Source organism: Filicampus tigris, chromosome 10, assembly GCF_054856515.1.
Source record: "Filicampus tigris isolate MCC_2025a chromosome 10, RoL_Ftig_1.0, whole genome shotgun sequence".
NCBI lineage: Eukaryota > Metazoa > Chordata > Actinopteri > Syngnathiformes > Syngnathidae > Filicampus > Filicampus tigris.
This window is the reverse complement of record NC_141226.1, coordinates 17,774,224-17,796,028: the sequence shown is the minus strand read 5'-3', so window position 1 is coordinate 17,796,028 and position 21,805 is coordinate 17,774,224. Positions and strand designations below refer to the sequence as shown.

At 40.9% G+C, this 21,805-nt stretch overlaps 2 protein-coding genes across 3 annotated transcripts in view; one reads left to right on the top strand and one right to left on the bottom strand.

Moving 5' to 3' along the window:
- Positions 1-630: 630 nt before the first annotated feature.
- On the bottom strand, positions 631-1,920 carry h2bk1 (H2B.K variant histone 1). The gene is made up of 2 exons (XM_086042882.1): positions 1,706-1,920; positions 631-899 (listed from the first exon to the last, which is right to left on the bottom strand). Exons 1-2 carry the CDS (start codon positions 1,871-1,873, stop codon positions 663-665), a joined length of 405 nt encoding a protein of 134 aa, XP_085899008.1. The 5' UTR covers positions 1,874-1,920; the 3' UTR covers positions 631-662.
- Positions 1,921-6,880: 4,960 nt separating this feature from the next.
- asic1c (acid-sensing (proton-gated) ion channel 1c) overlaps positions 6,881-21,805 on the top strand; it is a 75,222-nt gene continuing 60,297 nt past the window's right edge. For both annotated transcript variants that reach the window (XM_086042405.1, XM_086042404.1), the window contains exon 1: positions 6,881-8,355. In XM_086042405.1, the coding sequence (XP_085898531.1) occupies positions 7,801-8,355 (555 nt within the window). In that variant the 5' untranslated portion in view covers positions 6,881-7,800. The remainder of the gene's footprint in view (positions 8,356-21,805) is intronic.

Below are 21,805 nucleotides of genomic sequence, written 5' to 3'. Positions count from 1 at the left end.
AGGAATGGTGTGAAATACAAAACTTTCATTTCTATTACAATCATGAGCAAAGTTGCTGGCATCAAAAATTACATATGAGTCATGACCTTCAACAAGAATACTTAGAAACACATTTGAATCGTATATGTAGCACTGACATAGCAGGCCTATATAACAGGGTTTCCCAAACTTCTTCAGCTCAAAAACTAATATTCGAAATCTGGTTTCCTACAGAACTTACAGAAATATATCATGTGTTGCTATAATATTTACACACATTGCTCTAACAATTATGAACGCAAACGTGCCTGATTCACTCCGACAAGTGGCAACCCAATAGAAATTCACCTCTGACCGATTTTGGGATCATAACACTAAGATTCATGTACTTCGACAAAACATTGTTGGACTTCTCCCCTTTAGAACCTAGGTTCTAACGGTTATCATGTGCACCCGTCAACAAAGTGGATAAGACCGGTATGGAAGGCTTTCAATCATATCTGGTAGGTTCCAAGACTTATTTTGATGTTAAACTATATTTTAATCAAATGCGTTTTTCGTTTTGACTCGTTTGAAAAAACAGGTGCACAACGACGCCATCTAGTGGTGAATGCGTAGCTGTGTTACTGAGCCAAGGATGAGGCCATTAGATGGGGGGGCAGGGTACATTTATTGATAGCTGCTCACTTGGAGCTGGTGTACTTAGTGACCGCCTTGGTACCCTCGGACACGGCGTGCTTGGCCAGCTCGCCGGGTAGCAGCAGCCTGACGGCGGTCTGCACCTCGCGGCTGGTGATGGTGGCGCGCTTGTTGTACTGAGCCAGGCGCGACGCTTCTGTGGCAATCCTCTCGAACAGGTCGTTGACGAACGAATTCATGATGCTCATGGCCCGGCTGGAGATGCCCGTGTCCGGATGAACCTAAAAAGGAAACACCATTACTCTCTCAAGCCTTGTTCTATTTGACTATTAAGGGCCCTTTCAGCTACAATAGCCTGTTTTTGTTGTTGTTTTTTTTTTTAGTTCTAAAGTTGGATCAAAGTGATCTTTGGGATTAAACTCACAGTCCCCTTGGTTGGAACGGGAGGCAAATGCGAATTGCGACTGTTCGGTCTAAAGATACAGAGGAGGTGCCGCACGAGTTTGTTTTCATATGCATATTTCTGCCTAAAACAACAACAACTTGTTTTTGTTGTATAAAACAACATGTTCAATGTTTGTATGCAATTATGTTTCAGCTGTGGTTGCTTTTAAACTGCTCTATAAATGAAGTTGAGTTGTCGGCCGTGGCCACATTCAGATCGTCTCTTTTTAAGATTTATGTACCGTAATAGTAAAATGCGTGCTTCTTTCAGGCTATTGCATTCAAAAAACAGTTCTTGCCACTTAACCTTAAATTATTTTTATTTTTTCTATGATCTGCTCAATAGCAGTCTTTCTACAACCAGCTGCTGCAACCAGCAGCGTCTACCTTTTAAAATACAAATTGTTAATCATTTGCAATTTCCAATGGAATTGCGGTGCAGGAGTAGGGGATTCTCAAAAAGTAGTATGATACACGTTCTCCCTCTAGTGGTAAATGAAATAATCACTGCCTCAGTACAGTTCGGTTCTGTTTTTTTTCCAATACATTTAAAGCAGAAAACAACAACAACAACAACATAAAGAAGGTGAGGTGGACACAATGGCCAGCCGTCTCAAAAACAGAAATCAAAGTTGTTGCCCACCTGTTTCAAAACTTTATAGATGTACATGGCGTACGTCTCCTTACGTTTGACCTTTTTCTTAGCCCTTTTCTCACCGGAACTCTTGCCCCTCTTCTTTGAAATATCATTCGACATTGTTGTTGTTCTTGAACAATTGTTTAACACGTTGTTTAGGAACGATTCTCCCATTGTTCTTTACCCCACACTTCAATTTATTGGGCGTGAAGCAATTAGTAGCGAATGACGCTCACCTGTTTGCACTTTTTGTCACAAATGTCTCACACTGGGGACAGAAGCTGGCATAAAGTGAAATTCTATGTTTCAGTCTGGAAATATTCAGGTGTTTTGATCAATTTAAATAAGAAAAAATCGTGAGGATAGGTGGTTTGGATAATGGATATATAGAAAATCTTGCACTGAGTAGCTTTGTCCACTAAGTGGAGGACTCGTACCGTTTCTTGGCTTCGTGCGGTCCAGTGACTAGAGATTTTGTGTATTTTTCTGCCCTCTTGAGGTGGTTAGCCGAATTACATTTTATTTCCACCTGACCTGAGTTAGTCATCAAACAACGTTAGTGGTCATTTAAGATACCCCTGTCTACTTTATGGTCTTATTTAAAAAAAAAAAAAAAAGAATGGATAAATAAATTGGACAGTGTGATAAATCTTTGAGGTTTTTAACGTTGCATCAGGAAGATGACATTCCTAACCTTCAGGAACTTGTTCTGGTAGAGCTTAAGCACCCCCCCAAAATAGTAGTATTAATAATTTGTATTAGTAATCAACAAATAATTCACCCTGCTTGGTAAACCTAAAAAGCTATCAATGTATGTAATGAGTGTATTTACATAGCCTTTGAATTAGTTTCTGTATATAACTGATATTTAGTAAATTGTATTGCTCAAATTGTACTGAGCAGCCAAACACTTTCTAATTTGTGGTTCATGACGTCTTAGGCACATTGTCCAGAAACTTGTAGTTAAGCTCTAAATGGTGCCACTTTTGGGGCGTTCCATTCTATTTTCAGAGTTTAAGTGAACCACATGAAGTATGCAAGTAGTAAGTACATTTTGTTTATATTGTGCTTGAAACTCACAAATTCCTACTTGACATGTTAAGAAGAATACAAAATCATTACATAATTCACAGAACTCTCTTCAACTTCTCACAGATTCATCAGTCAGAAGCTAAGAGGAAATTAAATCACAAACGTAGCTGGGAGAAGATTCTGCTTCTTGTAACCTGATTTATATTATATTTAAAGACAGGTTACGACAATACCGATTTTTAACACATTAACCCGTTTCACAAATTTGAGAGCCCACACACAGCAAGAAAAAAAATTAAAATGATTGACACATCACACACCATAACTTCATCGACAGTCACAATTTCTAAGCAGCGAGGCTAAATGTTAGCTTTTCTGTTAACTACAGTGCACGGCGTTTACAATCTTTTCTTGTTTTGTTTTTTTCGATAAATGACTGAGATACATTATTCAAACATTCAACACAACCACTTTCTCTAGCAACAACACAAGCTTCAGGTCACACAACAAAACTCCCAAATTGGCTATCGTTTCATGTCACGCCAATGGTAGCTTCTAGCTTGAACCAGCTCAGTGTTAACCACACCAAAGGATTTGTGTTCGTTCATATTAAACCTGTTTAATATTTACGATTGTCAGCCCTGACCGTTGTCCGAGCAGATCGGGGAAGCAAAATGCATCTTAACACATCCCACACAACAGGATAATCTTTCATCCCTCTTTGACTTTGTGCGAAAGAATGCTCACATCTGACCCATTTATCAGGCGAGTGGAGACAGTCATTGTTGTCTGTGACTTATGGCTTAAACTGTCTCTCTGCAGATGGCAAGAGGAGAAATTGAACAGTACACAAAGTGTTCAATATGGGAGATAAGAAGGTGCCTCGGTCAACTACTCTACAGAGCAAATTACTTGCATGCCTTTCCAACCCAGTGTTCATGAACAGAGGTGAGTGTTGCAATAAGATCATTAGGTGGGAGGTGGATTATAATCAAGTACAAGTACTCATGATCAGACCACTGCTGCATCGTATAAAGAATTGACTTGACTTCTTTTACTTGACGTGATTAATGTTACCTGGAAGCTCAGCAGCGATAGGGTCTTTGTTTATTTTAGTTCCATCTTTTGTAGCGAAAAGGTTTTTGGAATCGGAATTTGGAACCCAATAGCCAGCATCCTTGAGAGTTACAAAAGAAAGAGTGGGTGATGCGCAGCGCACGTTACATAATTGTGGTTAACATTTCAAGCAAAGACATATGTATTAATGTTTGAAGGATGTATACATTGTAAATAAACATAAACAAAGATACTGTATACTTCATTCCCAGTGTAAGTCCAAAACAGGTCGTTCATCGAATCTTCAATTGCTCTTGTTTATAATATGTTCCCGTATGCCGCTATTCATGTTTTTCGTGGAAAACCCTAATTGGTGGTTTATCAGCATTTTTTCAAGAATATTTGGGGATTTTTTTTGTCAAATACATTTATAACGGGCATCAATTATTCACGGATTATTGCTACTCACTGGCCAGCCATGTCCCTATCCCCCGCAAATAACGGGGATCCACATGTGCTGATACCGACATGACATTGACGCTGAATAGTACGTTTTTGACTCAGCAGCGCCATCCTCTGATCATGTGTTAATGACTGTGTAGTTAAACTCAAATCAAGTAAAGCTACACGGAATGGAGAGGCATTGTGAAAAATATGTGTTGGCAGGCTTCTCTGGTCTTTTTCACACTAGTCATTAGCCTTGATGCGCTCAGCTAGAAGCTATTTACATTAGCAACTGATTGATAAAGTTGGTGTACGTGATTGATATTTAATTCACACACAAATTATTTGGCGCTGCGCAGCCTGAGCATTTGCTCCGTCTCAATAAGTTTCATTGCTGTTATCGTCATGTTCTCTGTGGTGGTGTCACCAAAAGTGCATTTTTTTTTTTTTTTTTTTTTAACTTCGAAACTTTTGGCGGTGTTTCGTCTGCGTAGGTTCTACTGAATTTGCATATAATGACATTGTGTTAGTTCTGAGCACAATTGTACTGTCCTGAATTATTTTTTGTTGATGGTCAAAAGCCCACCGATAAAATGGTACACTTTGACGCCTTAAATGTTAGGTCTGCTACTTGTTATTCACTGCATTAAGCTGTGCATTTCTCCATCTCCTTGAAAACCAATTACTGCTGAAAAATCCACCACGTTCATGCCGCAATCTGCAACAGGCACAGTGGCTTGTGTAGAATTGAAATTAGAGTTTCGTAATCTTTCCACGGGATGCTTTAGCTAGGATATAGTGCATTCTTGCATGCCCCTGATGTAAGGCATTACAATAAAGATGACATTGGTTGACAGAATCCTTCCGTCTTGCTTGTTGTCTGATATTAAGCGAAAATGTGCTGCGTGGTTGCGAAATTGCAGTCATTTTACCTCTTCACATCACCAACGTAGGTGGATTCAAAACCTCAACAGTGTGTCACTCAAGACATGAAGTTACATTTCAGCTGTGGGAGCATGACAATTGACGGTTTTCCTTTTGCAGATAAGCAGCGATTGCATTGCTACATCATGTGTACCCCGTCGTTGTAATGGTTGCTATGGTCTGTGCGCTTGGTTACCAAGGCAGAATATTGATTTAATCCCCGAGGGCTGTGGTCATATCCTTGACAGTTCACCTATTGTTATGTTGATTCCACATCCCTTGGTTGCCACTGAATTAAATGTTTGGGCTGGGAGGAATGAAAAGGTTTCGCACAGTATCGTCGCGAACTTTTGACCCGAATGAAAATTGCCCGGTTATGTTTCGGTTCAAGCCTGAAACTCGCTGTTCACACAACAGACATAAAATACTAGGCTCCAGCTCCTCATGACCCTGAATAGGCTAAGCATTGTAGAAAATGGATGACTAGTTCCACTCCAATATATCATTTATCAAAATAATATGGAAAAATATGGAAATAATATTGTATCACGGGATTGACTTACTTTGCAATTGATAGTCCTAGCCACAACACTTCCAAGAATTCAGTCGATTGTCATTATTTAATTTTAATAAACCAAGTCATGGGGCTCTGTTTTCTTAGACAGCGCATGTGTGCTCAGCTTAGGGACTGGCATATTTTGACTTTTGTTTCTGGGGCAAGTACAGTTTACCGTGTTAGGGGATTCTGTAGACTGCACTGCGCCAAGCTGGGTGTTCCAGCGGACCAAACACGTTTTTTTGTACACGCCCCCAACGCACCTGACTATTTAGTGACTGAAAGTAGACTAGACCCAAGACCACTTCGGAGCAGGTCTAAGTTGTGGCGCTCCGCTGATATTTCTAGTGGATCTCATCGGTTTTTTTTTTTTTCATAAATATGACAACAGCGTGCATCATTCACATCCCTCTACATCACGGTTGTCAAACTTAAGGCCCGGTGGCCGGATCCGTCCCGCGACATCATTTTACATGGCCCGCGAAGTCAAATCATGTGTTGACTTGACATGTTTTATTTGAAATTGTCTTCACAGTTAATACAACATATTCGATATTTCAAACATTTGTTACCGATCCTTCCTTTAAAATAAATTGAAAAATAATTGAACAAACTATTCACTAGCTTCTGATTTCAAAACCAGTAAACCAATCAATTAGTTGTGTATAAGGCAATCATACATTTACACGGGTTAACAGTCGTAAACGGCCCTCCGAGTGAAATCAGAAATACGATGTGGCCCGCGCCAAAAATGCGTTTGACAGCCCTGCTCTACATAGAAACCTAGAAATTACATTAAAACAACAGAAAAATGCAACTCCAAGAAAAGATCGTTCTTATTATTCCAATACGTTGTGGTCGGTATATACACACTAAAAATAAGCTGTGCCGCAACAATATGTATGCAAAGTAACCTGTGGCATGTTTGCACAAACACGTTGCTTTAATACCAATAGAGAACCATCACACAGAGTCAAGTTGGTGTCCAGATTGAGCGATTTGGCTGGTGAGCACAGACACACAAGCAAAGCAGCCATTCAGCAGTGGGATGGATCCTGACTACTAAAGAGGAGGCGGAGGGAGAGGGAGGTATACTCTCCGGGAGAGAGAGCGATAAAAGGGGGGAGTGCTGTCTGTGGTGCTGGTGCTGGCGCTGGTGAGGAAGCGAATATAAATCTGTATGTTCGCAGGAGTAAAGCTGGAGCTCTCCAGAGCGGCTTGAGCGACTATGCCGGCCAGGGCTGGTCGTAAACCATCAAGCGGTGGTCTTCCCGTTAACTAAAGGATTTGTGCAAGTGAGGAAGTAGATCCCGCGTGGAAGCTGCGAACATCGGTTGGCAAGCACAGTTCGGAGGTCTCTGAAAAGCAACCCCCCCGCCCCCCGCCCTCAATTTTGGTTTCTGGACGAAACAAGAAGAAGCCTGAAGACAGACCCGAGTGACAAGAGAAGGTGGCGGTGAGGGACTCTTGAGCCCTTTCTCTCCTTATTACCTCCATTCACAAAACCATTGCATTCCATCATCACAGCAATGTAGAGGCGGTCCCGATTGGAGGAGGAAGGGTCCCATTGACTGCTGAGGCTTAGCACCTCTCTTCAACAGCTAGCCCTTTTCATTGCAGTCCCCCCCCCCCCCCGCCCTCCCGCCTCCCCATCTCTTGCCTCTTTCTTTACATTCGCAATTTGCCCCGTTCCTCGCTCCCTGGTCTCTTGTGTTCTCCTACACTCTATTCACACCACAAAGGGAGCAGGAGGCAATGCTTTTGGGTTGAAGTGGGTGTTTCTGGAACTGTCATTGTGTTCGCTTCCGTGACAAAAGGCAGCTGAGCAGAGAGTGAGACACAGTTTTGCTTCTAATAAAATCAGCGAGGAGCAGCTGACAGTCAATGGAAGGTGAATTACGATGAAATGGAAGAGTTCCGGAAACTGAACCACACACTCATGTTCGTGTTCTCTGTTTCTTGAGACTATTAGTATTGCCGTTGAGGGCTATAAAGCGGCGGTGTGACTGACACTGCCGCGTGGATTGTGCCGCTGCTGTTGCTAAGCAAAGTCTCGTTGCCGAAGTTCGTCGAGCATCACTCTACAGCCATGAAAGGAAGCTCGGAGGAAAGCATTGAAAGCGCCAGGCCGTCCAACCTGCAAGCTTTCGCGAACATATCCACGCTACATGGCATGAGTCACATATTCTCTTATGGACACATGACATTCCGCCGGTTCCTCTGGACTCTTTCCTTCCTGGGTTCTCTCTGCTTACTGCTGCTGGTCTGCATGGATCGAGTGTCCTACTACCTGGAGTACCCTCACGTCACCAAGCTGGACGAGGTGGCGGCCACCAACCTCACCTTTCCCGCCATTACCTTCTGTAACCTCAACGAGTTCCGCTTTTCCAAAATCACCCGGAATGACCTCTATCACGTGGGAGAGCTTCTGGCCCTCCTCAATAATAACTACCAAATAGCCAACCCGCATCTGGCCGAGCCGGAGGTTCTGGCTGCCCTGAAGGAGAAAGCCAACTTCCAGAACTTTAAGCCCAAACTGTTCAACATGACTGATTTCTATAACCGCACCGGTCATGACATTGGCGATATGCTACTACAGTGCACCTTTCGCGGGGAGGATTGCTACTCGGTTAACTTCAGCACGGTGAGTGACACTTCAACTGTGACCTTATCTTGATCTCCCAGATGTATCTTCTTTTGGCTTCTGGCTCAGACACAGCACTCCCTCCATGGTACCCTTTATTATTATTTTTTTGGGGGGGCGGTATTACTTTATGTGCTGCAGTCAATGGAGTATTTTTTGTCGAAATGAAAACTTTCCCCTGTGCTAGAATCAGTCAGTGAACTTGGATCATTCGATCTGATGTCGGATTCGCTCTCAAAAGTACATGGCGGCCAATCTGGCACTTTAATTAACTGCCAAACAAGACTCCCAACTAATAACTTCTTGTCGATGAGGTTGGTCCCTCCGCTGTTGTCGTTGTTAATGCGCTTTGTTGATTCGAATCAGAGCTGCTCTTAAGGATGTCTTGTTCGATAACCCATAGAAACATCATTGTATTTGTTGTTTATGTTCAAATCCATCCATCCAGCTGTAACGCTGATCCTCATTAGTGTCGCTTGTGAGCTGTAGCCCCTCCCAGCTGACTTTGGACCAGAGGCGAGGTCAAACCCCAACTGGTCAACAGCCAATGGCAGCTTTATGTGAAAATCTTTAAACAAAATTGATTATTGTGTAAGGACTTGAGAAATTCCGACGAGGCTCCTGTTTCTAACCCGTCAGTCGGCAGTTTTTGTGATTCTGTCTTGCGATGCGTAATGTTTAATTAGAATGTATACAAACCATTTGAATCGAATGATAGATCTGCTAGTTTACCTCAAAAATTCTCCCTAAAGGCTGTCGCAATGATATGTTGTTTTGATTGGGGCGGCAAAAAATATTCCGCACAAGTAGAGTCAGCGTCAGGGATTTGATTTTGAAAGCTCTGCTGAAGTGTGACCAACATGGCTATCATCTCGTTTTGAATTGAAGCCGTGTTCATTCATCATTGTGACATCCTGCAATTTCATTCACATTTCAATCGTACTGAGCTGGAATTCAAATCGGAGAAATGACAAAGAGTGAATATTATCATGTTTGTATGGTATATAATTGGACGGGAATCCTTCTGGCGGTGACCCATTTCACAACCTGCCCCAATCAATTACAAAACTGTACACATGCCATGTCTATAGTCACTTGTGTTTCATTCAATATCAAAAATACTTTTTGTTTACTCCTCAAAACGTACACCCATCCATTTTCTACAGTACTAGTCATTATTAGGGTCAGGGGTGAGCTGGAGTCTATCCCAGCTGACTCTGGACGAGAGGCGGGGTACACCCCGGACTGGTTGCTAGTCAATTGCAGAGCACTCTTCAAACCGCATCGTTATCATTCGTGGGAGTGAACCAATACTGTAGAGAGGGTTACTACAGAAGAATTCCAATTATTCAAATGTCCCCACAGACCTAACAAGAAAAAGATTTACAATTCAAACGACTGGTGGGAGTGATGAGCTTTGACCTTGAATAAATGAAGGAAGAATTCCATTAAGTGTGCATGATGATGTTGTTTGGATGCCAAGCCTTCAAACTGCTGAGCTTTGTAAAGAGGTAAAAGCTGACACCCCTCTAATGCCAGGAAGTATTTTTGATCCTTGTAAATATTTTTTTTTTCCACACGGAAAATAATAAAAAGGCCTAACACAAACATTTTTGATCACTTTAATCACTTTTCATCTCTTTATCATTTGCCTCCAAGGAGACACATTTACAACCAAAAAATCAGTTTTATTTTATTTTCCCGTCCAAAGTGAGACACTGTTAAAATCTGCTATTGTAACCTGTCAAAAAGCTTTTCGTCAATAGGAAGCATGTAATCTTGATTTTTGTCCCTATCACGTGACTTTGCACATTGAAAAAATTCTATGGGTGAATATCTTCTTCCTCTGTCGAATTTTAGGATTTATACGGTATTTTCAGGTGCTACTTAGTCTTTGATGGATGTGCCTCCAGCAGGTTTCTGGCTGCCATGGCAGCAACCACGTGGTCAGTTGGTCCAGTTGGCACAGATTGAAGGCCCCTTGGAATGAGGGCCCATTGTGCCGAGATCCTGGTATTGAGCACCGATCTCAATTTCTATTGCTAGTTCTGCCACACTGTCAGACTTTCCTTGAACACGTTACTGAACCTGTCAATGCATTATCAGTATGTGAGGCTGATTGCTTTCCCTCCAGCCAAACTACTCTTATGTGAACAGATGAATGAGGTGACATTGTAAATATGCTTTGAAAAGTCCGAAGGTTGATAAATGGAGCCCATTCACCACACTTGCAGGTAGTACATTCCCGCACTTTGTATAAGGTGCCCGTGCGGGGAATTCACCTCACTCAAGGTTGAGGTTGTGTGACCCGGTCTGCCATTGCTGTGGTTACGTGGGCTATTTGGGCGCAGTCAGTGAGTCTTCACGAATCTAGATGTGAAGGGTATAAAAGTGCATTTCCACTAGTGAACATCCGAGCCTCAGTCGAACACATTCTGTTTCAGAATGTTGGTTGACCTTCAAGTTTTCTAATTTGAAAATTATTTTACAATACCACATTACGTCAAATGAATTCATTTGTTCCATTCCATAACTGTAATGGCGTTGCTGTCGTAACATTTTGCCGTTCGTACGAAAGTAAACAGACCCGAACTACACTACCGGATGATAAAACCAAGTCAAACTAAAATACTTAGACTTCGGAGACGTCTGGCAGATGATGAGGTGATAGAAAAGTGTTTATTAGGAGAGTGGTGCTGTCACATGTGGTGGATTTAAACACGTATCACTAACTAATACATTTTCTCTGTCTTTCTGTTGGTGGGAAGTATAAGAGCACACCTTTTAGGCTTTATATATTATTTATTTTTACTTTTGAGGCATATTTTTTTTTTCAGAAACTGTTGGTTGAACTGAAATTGTTATACTTTTGGGTCATTCCACTGTATATATACTGTGTACGACTCCCTCACAGATTACAGTCCCTTCTTAAGAAATGATCTTAATCAAATGTTTAACGCATGAATCCCCCAAAAACCTGCATGTGTAGCCTTTGGTTAGAGGATGGGAGACTGCAGTGAGTAATCATGTCGTTTCCTTTCGCAATCTGTTCTCAATCTGACAGGAGACCATGTGAAATCTCTCCAGACTACATTTCGGTCAATTCCTCTTTGCGTGTGTATGTGTAAACGCAGGCGTTATCATCACATTTGGCTTGGTCTCGAAGTTGTTTTTCATCTTATCGTCTACGTGACAGCAGGTGCCAGGAGGCTCAAACGCAGCTCTGGCTGAAATGAAGCAGGCTGACCAAATGTGACATACGGTTGGTTCCACGCGGCACCGATTTTACTTTATGGAATGTTTTTTTTTTTTTTTTCCTCTCCGAGCTGTGTCACAGTTAAAAAAAAACATGTAGAACGGGGACCCCTCGCAAATAAAAACACTTTTATCTAAAGCGTGTTGTAACAATGAGTTGGCAGAGTAAACAGTTTGGCATATTATGTTAACTTTGGGACTACTTCTCTTCTTTATTGTCTGAAAACTCTACAATATATCCGTCAGCCTCAAGTCTCAAGAGTTTACGCGGTTTAGTAACACCTTAACATTGTGCCATCTATGTTATTGTCCTGGGATCTATTATACGAAGAATGTTTGGCTTGTGGCATCTGTGCCTTTACTACAGACTGTCATTGAAGACGCATTATATTTTCAGTCGAGCCTCTTACCCAAGTCACCATTATAAAACCTTTATCAACTTAAGGCATTGTTTTAAGGAACCGTCATGTACAGTATAAAGAGAAGTTAACCGATGTATAGCAAAACAAAATAAATTGAAATCAACTAGAAGTCGACACTCTCGGAAGTGACATACGTTATCATCAGATATATATGAGAGAGGGAACAGTAAACATTTGGCAAGTTTCTCATTTCTATTATTGTGCTAGCCTCTGCTCGGTAAAATTATGTTGTGATGCTCATGTTGTATGTTCAGTATGCAACAAGTTCAAGAGGACTGTTAATATACTTTATATGCATCCAACGCAATTTGTTGCATCACGAGCATTAGTCTCAATCATTGAGCTTAATAATTATAATAAGAATTATTGTTGTTTTGCTGCCTGGTCAGATGTACGCGTGCGTATACAAGGTGATTATTTAAGCAATTATCCCTCCCATAATTTTAGTAATTACTTTTGACCAGAGGGTGCATGTTATTATTGTGATAAACCACAGCTGAATTCACAATTACTGTCTCCCCCAAAAATATTTGTACTGAATAGCCCATTATGATTTTATGGCTAAAATCTGTTTTTTAATATCGTGATGGAAATTTTTACAGATCTTTTAACTATACACAGTTTTTAGGATTGTTATTATGCAGTATTATTAGTAGAGTTTTGCATTTAGTGATTTGCTCTGATTAACAGTTTGTGGTCAAACTTGAATTCTGAAACAAGTCAAAGAATTCTGAGATTTAATTATGGTCAAATTCATTTGGAATTCCTTTGTGAAAAAAATCTCTATTTTTTGCTTCAAGGTCGAATACAGAACTCCCTAGATTAAAAAACAAAACATTGCGAAAGGTTAATGGCGTTAATATTTTGAACACATCAGCAAAATATTTTGTTGTTTGTGAATGAAAAAACAACAACGTCTTTTTGTTGGTGTTGTTGGGCTCGAAGACATGCCTTGAACCTTTATTTGCTCGAATGCCTTTTCCATTTAAGTACAGCAACCCAATGAGAATGCGAAAATGAAAATGTCCCTCGGTAAATAGATTGAGATATGTTTAGAATATTGATTAATTCCCATATAATTTGTCCCTAAGCTTGAAAACAAGCGAGTTATTTTACATTTGAATTCATTTGACACTGACATTTGGGACTTTGACTGCAGCAGCATCTGGGCAGCAGTGGTTAAATCATCCACATCAATAGTCTGTGGTGCTTTGTCCACAATTTGTCTTTCTTTTATTAATATTTCACACTCATATTATGGGGTCTTACCGCTATGAGTTCCCTGGGAAGTAGTAACATCTTGAATTACGTTCCGTCATTGATGACAACACACATTCCGTTAGACCTTTGGTCGCTCGTAATGTTGTGTGCCTTCATGTGTACAGTATGTTACACAACCGCATTGTTCCGTGGTATACTCATCCTTGCTCAAACGCATCGGCCTGCTGGGGCCCAAGTCATAAGTAAACATAAGTAACAGTAAATATTTGTATGAAAAAAACTTGTAGGTTATAAATATAAAAAAAGTGAAAGAAAAAAAACAATAACTACAGCGGTAACTGAGCTTATACCATGTGATCATGTATACTTACGCCCAGAGCATCGCCTTTCATCTACAGTCGAGGTACCCTTCCGTCCTCCGAAAATTTGACTATTACATAGATTGAAAAAAAGGGCTTCCGACTGTGCTTAGTCTGAATATTTTTCTAGTTTCCCGTCTATCACTTATCGCCTACAAAATGGGCATCCGTCATGGGCAGATAGATACAAACTAGTTCATTATGCACCATTTGCAGCCTCAAAACATCGTACATCAATACCGTCATATATTGACGACCACTTGCATTCAGCGTTATTTACGGAAATACGGTAAACATATATGCTCTAAAAAGTATAACTTGTTGATGCTGACACATCCCTTCCCGGGACACTGGTTGACTTTTGGTTTGTTTGACTTTAGATTTAACTACATCAAGAAAAAAAAAAGAACCAATCTGCTCTAAAGTCAGTCTCTTGCCATCCTAAAATAAATATTAAATTGACAGAAAATGTGTTCCAGAAAAGTTTGGTTTGGTGGTGGTCCAGAGACTAACCAGAGCCCAAACCTTTTGGTGGTCTACTGCTTGTTTGGTCAGCACACAAATTGGATTAGTCCTGTCCCACCTGATTAAACAAGCTAGTTTGACTACAACAGACTAAAGCGTCAGTGCACAGGCTACCGTCTTCCAGTTGGTTCATTTGTTATAGCAGAATTTCCAACCCAGCTTGCAAGCTGCCAGTCTTGTCTGCTGCTATGACAGATGTTGCACGCAGCAGGCCGCCCACGATGCCGTCGATTATAAGCACAGTGATAATACCTCATTGCAGATCATTAATTTTCAACACGACTTTAGGCATTTTTTTTTTTTTTTTCTTTAAATGAATGTGGAAAATACATACGGAGTTAATGGTCTTTTAAACATGTAATTTCACAGTATGTGGCCAGAATAATGTACTGTACCCTGCCATGAAAAGCTTATTTGTATGTCTGATTTGCACAACATGCCGCACTCCAGGCACCAAAACCTGTAGGACGAGGCGATACCCTGCAGGCAGTAGACACACAGAAGTCCTCAAATTAAAAGAACACTATAGTATTGCTCGAGTTGTCTGCGGCGCATCGATTTGATGCAGAGTACATAAAATTAAACAAATCTCTCATCCTGTCGCGTCGCACCTCTCCCACCCACACGACGTTTTTTTCAATTACATCCAATACAAGGCAAACGCGTTTAAACCAGTGTCCGTTTACAAATATTGACTTTGTCTTTTAGAAATGGATTTTCTCGAAATCTCCTCGCACTTTTTGAATTCCTTCACAGTCCTCCAGATCCCAAAGGATAAGGCGAAGTAACATATTGTTATCCCTGTTAAATACAGTACTCATTGGTTAATTTGGTCCAGCGAGGTCCTATTTCACACCAGTTAAACAGCAGACTGTTTAAATCTGATTTATTGCATTGAAGTTTTTCCCTTTCTTCCCTTACCGGTAAACTAAAAGCTATTTTTTGTCTTTGTTGTATTGAATTAATGTTCTTTTATTTTCTCCCTACGAGATGCAGTCAGCGCCGCCCGTGGTGATCAGATACCTTATCTTTGATTTTAATTTTTTTTTTAATTCTTTGAAGTGTCAATGGATTCAAGATATGTTGAATCCGGGAACATTTCATTGTGTGCACAAAACAATTGCCCATGGTCCCTCGTTACCTGGCTAAGTCTGTTGCCATGGCACTTGACTATGATCGGATGCTGATGACGCAAATTGGAATCGCTGTACGCTCCGCACACTTCCCAGACACATCCAAGAAACTCTTATGGCGCCACATAGCTCTCTTTATGTGCTTATTGTCATCCTTTAGATTGTGCACGTTTGTTCTTTATGGTTCATTACAACATATTGAGGGAGGCAGTCTTTACTAAGGAGAGTCAATTTCGGCAGAAACACATTTACAGTAGCTTCTTTTTAAATATTATTTGTCAAGAAAAAGAAATGCTAATGTAAAGATAATGCTAATTTGGACAATATTTAATTTTCATATCACCATCAAGGGTCTTCTACGTTAATGGCCAAATTAATTTATGGTGTTTCCTTGAGTTAGGTTAATTGAAGAACGTCGGTGTGAATATGAGTGTGAATGATGGGATAGGCTCCAGCTCACCTGTGACTCTAATTAGGACAAGCACTATTGAAAATTAGTGGATGGGGTGATGTATTTCCTCCAAAACTGTTCGTCCTGTAATAACTATGCATAATTATAATAATTTGAGTTGACAGCTGATTGTCACACACACCGACGTTGAACAGCTAAAGCCTACTTATTTTGTTGCCGTTCGCAGCCTTTTCCATAATAGTCCTCATAAATGTCATTACTGCATACTGATAATATTAACACCACAGACTAATAGTCTATACCAGGGGTGTCAAACTCATTTTTGTCGCGGGCCACATCATAGTTATGGAGTCCCTCGGAGGGCCGTTCTGACTGAATCCATATAAACGTACGATCATCTTATATTATTACATATACTCAACAAATGGATGGATAAGTAGTTTTGAAATCAGAAGCCAGTAAATAGTTTTTTCCTACTATTTTTCAATTGATTTTAAAAGAGTGATTGATTACAAATGCTTGCTATATCTCCTATGTTGTGTTAACAGTGAAGACAATTTCAAAGGAACATGTCAAGTCAACACACATGATTTGCCTTCGCGGGCCACATCAAATGACGGATCTGGCCCTCGGGCCTTGAATTTGACACGTGTGGTCTATACTAATTTTAAAAATGAGATGTGAGTCAATTTTTGTTCAAACTCAATTTCATTCAAGTATCTGACAACAGCAACACGTTTACACCTTATGAGCCTTTCTTGTCTTGCTGTGTTTCAAAGAGCGTCAGTGGTTTTGTCAATCCACAAACCTGGGACTTGTTATTGCTCTGCTACTGGAGGATATAAACTAATGGTTCCACGGGGGACTTACACACATTTACAATTGTGACGTCTTCATCATTACACCTGTTTGCTGGCTGGTAGGGTTTAATGTTTAGTTCAAATGTAACGAAATTCCAATGTTATTTTGTTTTTAATTTGAATATGACTTGAAAATGTGGAGGCAGCCTGTTGTTTGTAATTCGGATATGCGCTGATGATTTAAATCGTACGTTTGTTTTCGATGTATTTTCCGTTTATGGAACTACAGAATGTGTCGCAGCATGGTGGTGAGGCAGGAAGCTTGCCTGCCTCACTTTAAATATCAGCTCCGATTTTCCTGTGTGGAGGTGCAATATGGGTAAATTGAAGATTCTAAATTGTCCATAAGTGTGAATGTGAGTGTGAATTTACGTGTGAAGTTATTAACCTTTGTCTGCTCAAAGCGCAACTTCATACCTTGTCCTGGCATGACGGAATTCCCAAAGACGCAAGTTTGTTCCTGCCTCCGTTATGCTCTGATAATTTCAAATGTGAAAAATCAACTCTGCTTTCGTTGGCAACTCTGTTTATCAGCGAACCAACAAGGGAAAAATGTGGGGAAAATGCTGGCTTTCAGGCCTACAAATGAGGGCTAAAACCCCTTAGTGTTGGCCTTGAGGGGTCAGCGGAGAGGATTTTGTCAAGGCTGCAAACCTGCAAGCGATAGCGAAACACACAATGACAACGCTTGTTATCTGTAATTGCACTGACATTACCTGCAGAGTGTTGTTGGGATACTTTCGAGAAGGAGCGGTGACTCATCTAGTTTGCATTTTGTCTTACTGGTACTTATCGCACTTTTGTGCGTGCGTGCGTGCATGTGTGCGTGTGTGTGTGCGTTCAACAGCACAGTTCATCTTCCTGTCTCTGAGGTTTACCTATTATGCTGCTGAACATTCACACTTACAACTCCCTACTTATATTGTTTTTTGTTAATTAAAGTGCAGCAAAATGTCAAGGACAACATAAATACAAACACTACACGTAACATATAAAGTGGCTTTCAATCGAAACATGCCTCAAAGGGGAAGTCAACCCGAAAATGGTCATTACAATATTATTTGTTTGTTATTCATTTAATCTAAGCACAGCATTCCGATTAATATTGTGTTTGTGGAATATGAGTTAAGCAGCAAAATCCACCTGTTTTTATCCATCTCACGGGGTGGCCGTTTTGTCACTACTGTTGACTGAAAATGACATCACAGTTGCTCAGGGCCCGGGTAACAACAAATCATGGCTCAGCTTCAGAAAACAGTTGAGCCGTGATTGGTCGTTACCTGAGCCCTGAGCAACTGTGATGTTATTTTCAGTTGACAGAAAGTGACAAAATGGCCGCCCTCTGAGATGGATAAAAACAGGTGGATTTTGCTGCTTAACTCATATTCCATAAACACAATATTAATCAGAATGCTGTGTTTACACTAGTGGAGGAACATAGAAGATATTATTGTCAAGAATTTTTTGGGGCGAACTTTCACACAAAAGCAACACTTCTACATAGGGATTCACATGGTTAGGCTACTGGCGAGCACCTCAAACAATGATGACACTAAAACATTTGCTCACACTGGACAAAAGTACTTGATCACCCACAGTCTCTGCTATTTCACATTCTTCTTCTCATAACTCTCTCATCATTGAGAATGGTCCTTATCTCAGGGGGAGAAAAAGCAAATTTTAGAGTTGGATGCTAGCTGAAATGAAGTCAAGTGACGTGTTCACGTGTTGTCCTGATGTGATTTCGAGTTTATAAATGGAGAAGCAAAAGAATGTGTGCTCACATGAAATATATTACATTTTGGAAGGAACTTGCCCAACACTGCTCACTAAGCTAAGATAGCATAGTATGCTATCTTAATGCTATCTTAGCACATAACAGATAGGGTGTTTTTGGTGCAGCGACCTTCTTGTCATTTCCGTTGTGTTACCAAATGACTTATATAGTGACTGAATGAGTGAGCATTCTGCTTCAGCAAATTGAATTGCCTCAACTTAGCAACACACAGTGATTTGGATAGGTAACTTTAATCATCCTTCTGGAAACAGCAATGTGTTAGACTACTGAAAAAAAAAGTGGTCAGATTAGTGTAACGCGTTACTGGCATCACTAGGTAGCGTCAGACATCTTCAAATTCACGTACACGTTAGCTTTGCGCCGCCACCTCGGAACACAGTTTGTAGTCAAAGTTAAGGGGCTTTAATGTGTTTGTAAATTGAGGTTCCATTGTACTTATGGTACTAAAATGTTTGATGGGACATGCGCTATCCACCTTCCATTTTACAAAATCAGCAGTCAACTGATTTATGTCCCCCACATAGCTAAGGGAATCTCTCTTTTGTCCCCATGGCTGCATCATCTCCTCTTTGTTTTTTCTCATCCCTCAAAAGTGCCAATAAAGTCTTTTAGCAGAGTTTCTGTGTGAGACAGCCGCAGGGGAGCATTTCTTTTTGAAGACACTTCAGCCTGAGCCCTCATCGCCAGCCGTTATCAAGACGCTGCACGTTTTGCGACGACACCGATTCTCCTTTTGAACGGCTGTATTGTGAGCGACATTTAACCCAGCAGGTAACCTCTTTGGTTGCAAAGAAAAAAATACAAAATCATATACGACTATTAACTTGGTCATTCATGAGTTGCGAGATGGGCTTCAAGACCCTAAACGTTTCTGCTGCTGCTAAGTCACACCCCCCCCCCCCTGCTTTGTCAGGCCTACAAAGCAATTTGCGCTGTGCCTGCACGTTAGCCTTGTGCGTGCTTTATTATCACTTATGCTGCGCTTTCAAGGTTCCCACCAAGAGCTTGGCTCATATTCCTCGATAACTAACAATGGAATCAACTTCTTGATTTGCATGCTTGAAGCTGCCGCGTATTGACCACCCATTTGAATTTATAAGAAGGGCTACAAGCGACTGATCAGTGATGTATTACCCTCCAGATTTTCTTTTTGTATTATTATTATTATTGGTAAATATTCACAGTGTGTTGTGTCATACGCAACTGAGAAGGTCCTGACCATTTTTTTTCTTTTATTAGCCATTTTCCACAACAGATTTGAGCATACTGTTGGTAGTCATGTGACGCTTAATTTACTAAAATTGTGATGGCTCTAAATCGTGTGTGCGCTCACTCTAATAGGCTGCAAGATAAATTACAATATGACAGACAAGCGTTATTATTTAAAAATTTAATAGGGTTGCGTCAGGAAGGGCATCCGGCGTAAAATGCTTTGCCAAATCAATGATGCGATTTGTGCGTGCACTTGATTCGCTGTGGCGACCCCTGAGGGGAAAAGCCGAAAGGATAACAACAACAAGAAATTACAGCGGCACAACATTCTCAGTATTTTCCCCTCCTTTGGTGTGGTGAGTTCAAGAAGCGCTTCAGACAAGCAGCGAGTTCTCCTCGGATGAGCCATTTCTATCCATAAGAAAAGGCCACTTTATTAGGGAACTATGAGCAAGGGGAATTAAGATAAGATAAGATAAGAAGGCCTTTATTGATCCCACAGTGGGGAAATTTTCAGCGTTGCAGCAGCAGCAAAGATATAGAATTGCTGCCCAGCTTGTCATTTCCGTGGTTACGGTTTCGCACACGAAACATTCCAGCAGCTCATACCTTGTATTTGAAAAACGGATACAGCTCCAGGTGGACTGAACCCCCCCCCCCCCGACCCCCCCCCCCCACAACCACACACACACACACCCCAAAAAAATCGGCCTTGGCATTTTGCCTTACACTGACCCGCACACATTATAATGAAATAGCGCCACATCAGCCCCAAAGGACATTTTTCACCATTGAACAATGCAAGCACAAAGTTTGAAGTGATGGAATTTGAAGTGTGAGCAGAAGAAGCAAACAAAGATATCACAGAGTTACAGAAAATGTAATTGATTGCTCTGATCATTTTGTGGAAGCCAGCAATCACATAAAAACCATGCTTTGTTTGATATACGTAACTTGCCCACTCATTTAATGGTTTTATTTTATTTGACAGTTTTTAATCTGACACGCCTTGTAACTTTGCTTCAAAATATGCTATATAAATAAAGTTATTAATATTACAAGGGTAGTACTGTTATAACATGTCACCTTCGAAATGCATGCATTCTCTCTGTTTAATCCTCACATTTGCCTTTATTTTCTGATGAAAAGCGACTCTGCTGCGGCAAAGGACAGGATGTTATCGACAGAGTGCATTGCTCAAATTTAAATGGCAAGCAGAGCTACTCCTACCGCAAGGTTTTCAGATGTACAGTAGAATATAAAATCGGCCTTGGCGCTTTTATGGTTCTAACGAAGTCATTACTGATCTGCTCATCGCTCATGGAAGCTGTTGGTAAGTTATTTCTTGAATTCCACAGTGAATCCAGGACAATTGCAAAAACCACAACAGCGTTATACTACGCAGCCACAATTTTACTGCAATGTTGTCATTGTAGATGCCAATCTGTACTTTCATATATTCCATTTTTCTTAATTCCCTCACACTATTATCTGTGTGATTATTAAATTTGTTGAATGAGATAAGAGGAAGACTTCACAGAATTGTGATAAATCCTTTTGGAGTCTGCCCACATGAAGTTTGAAGACTAGAGGTATGGTAGTGCATCAAATCCGGGATTCTCCACACACGGGAGGGATAAGAGGGATTCATTCGCACTGGAATAATTTGAGTCCGCTGCTTTGGAATCCAAATGAGAAAATCTAATTGGGTAGTAGAACTGCGGGACGATTGTTCAACCAGTTCAAACTACCAAAAGCCAAATAAATACATTTCGTAAATGTACGCGATGACCTTTATTATGTGGCGTGGCTCTATACGAGACACAAAAGTCCACTTTTGCATCTAGAAAATGTAAGTTCTGACATTCAAAGCCCTTTTGTTGATTTCATTGATTCCACAAACACGGCGTCAATGGCACCTAATTCCCTGCCGTCTCGTCGTTTTTTTTCCCAGGGGTTGTACGAACCGTGAATACAAATTGGACGTGACATTTAAACTGCCGTAACATTTGCTTAAATCAAACGGGCATTTCCCAATGCGTGCCCCTTCCGTCTGCAGCATGTTAAGAAGCATGAGAGCACGCTGTTTATTAGCGTTTGTAATCTGCCCTTCTGTCTGCGCTGCACACTGGCTGCATACTTAGCGAGGACGAGACCTCTGACAGCCGCACTGTTGCCCTGCCAACTGTTGCTGATGATTCATAACGCGCCTCATTCCTCCAGCTGTGCAGCCGTCAAAAGAAATGTGAGTAA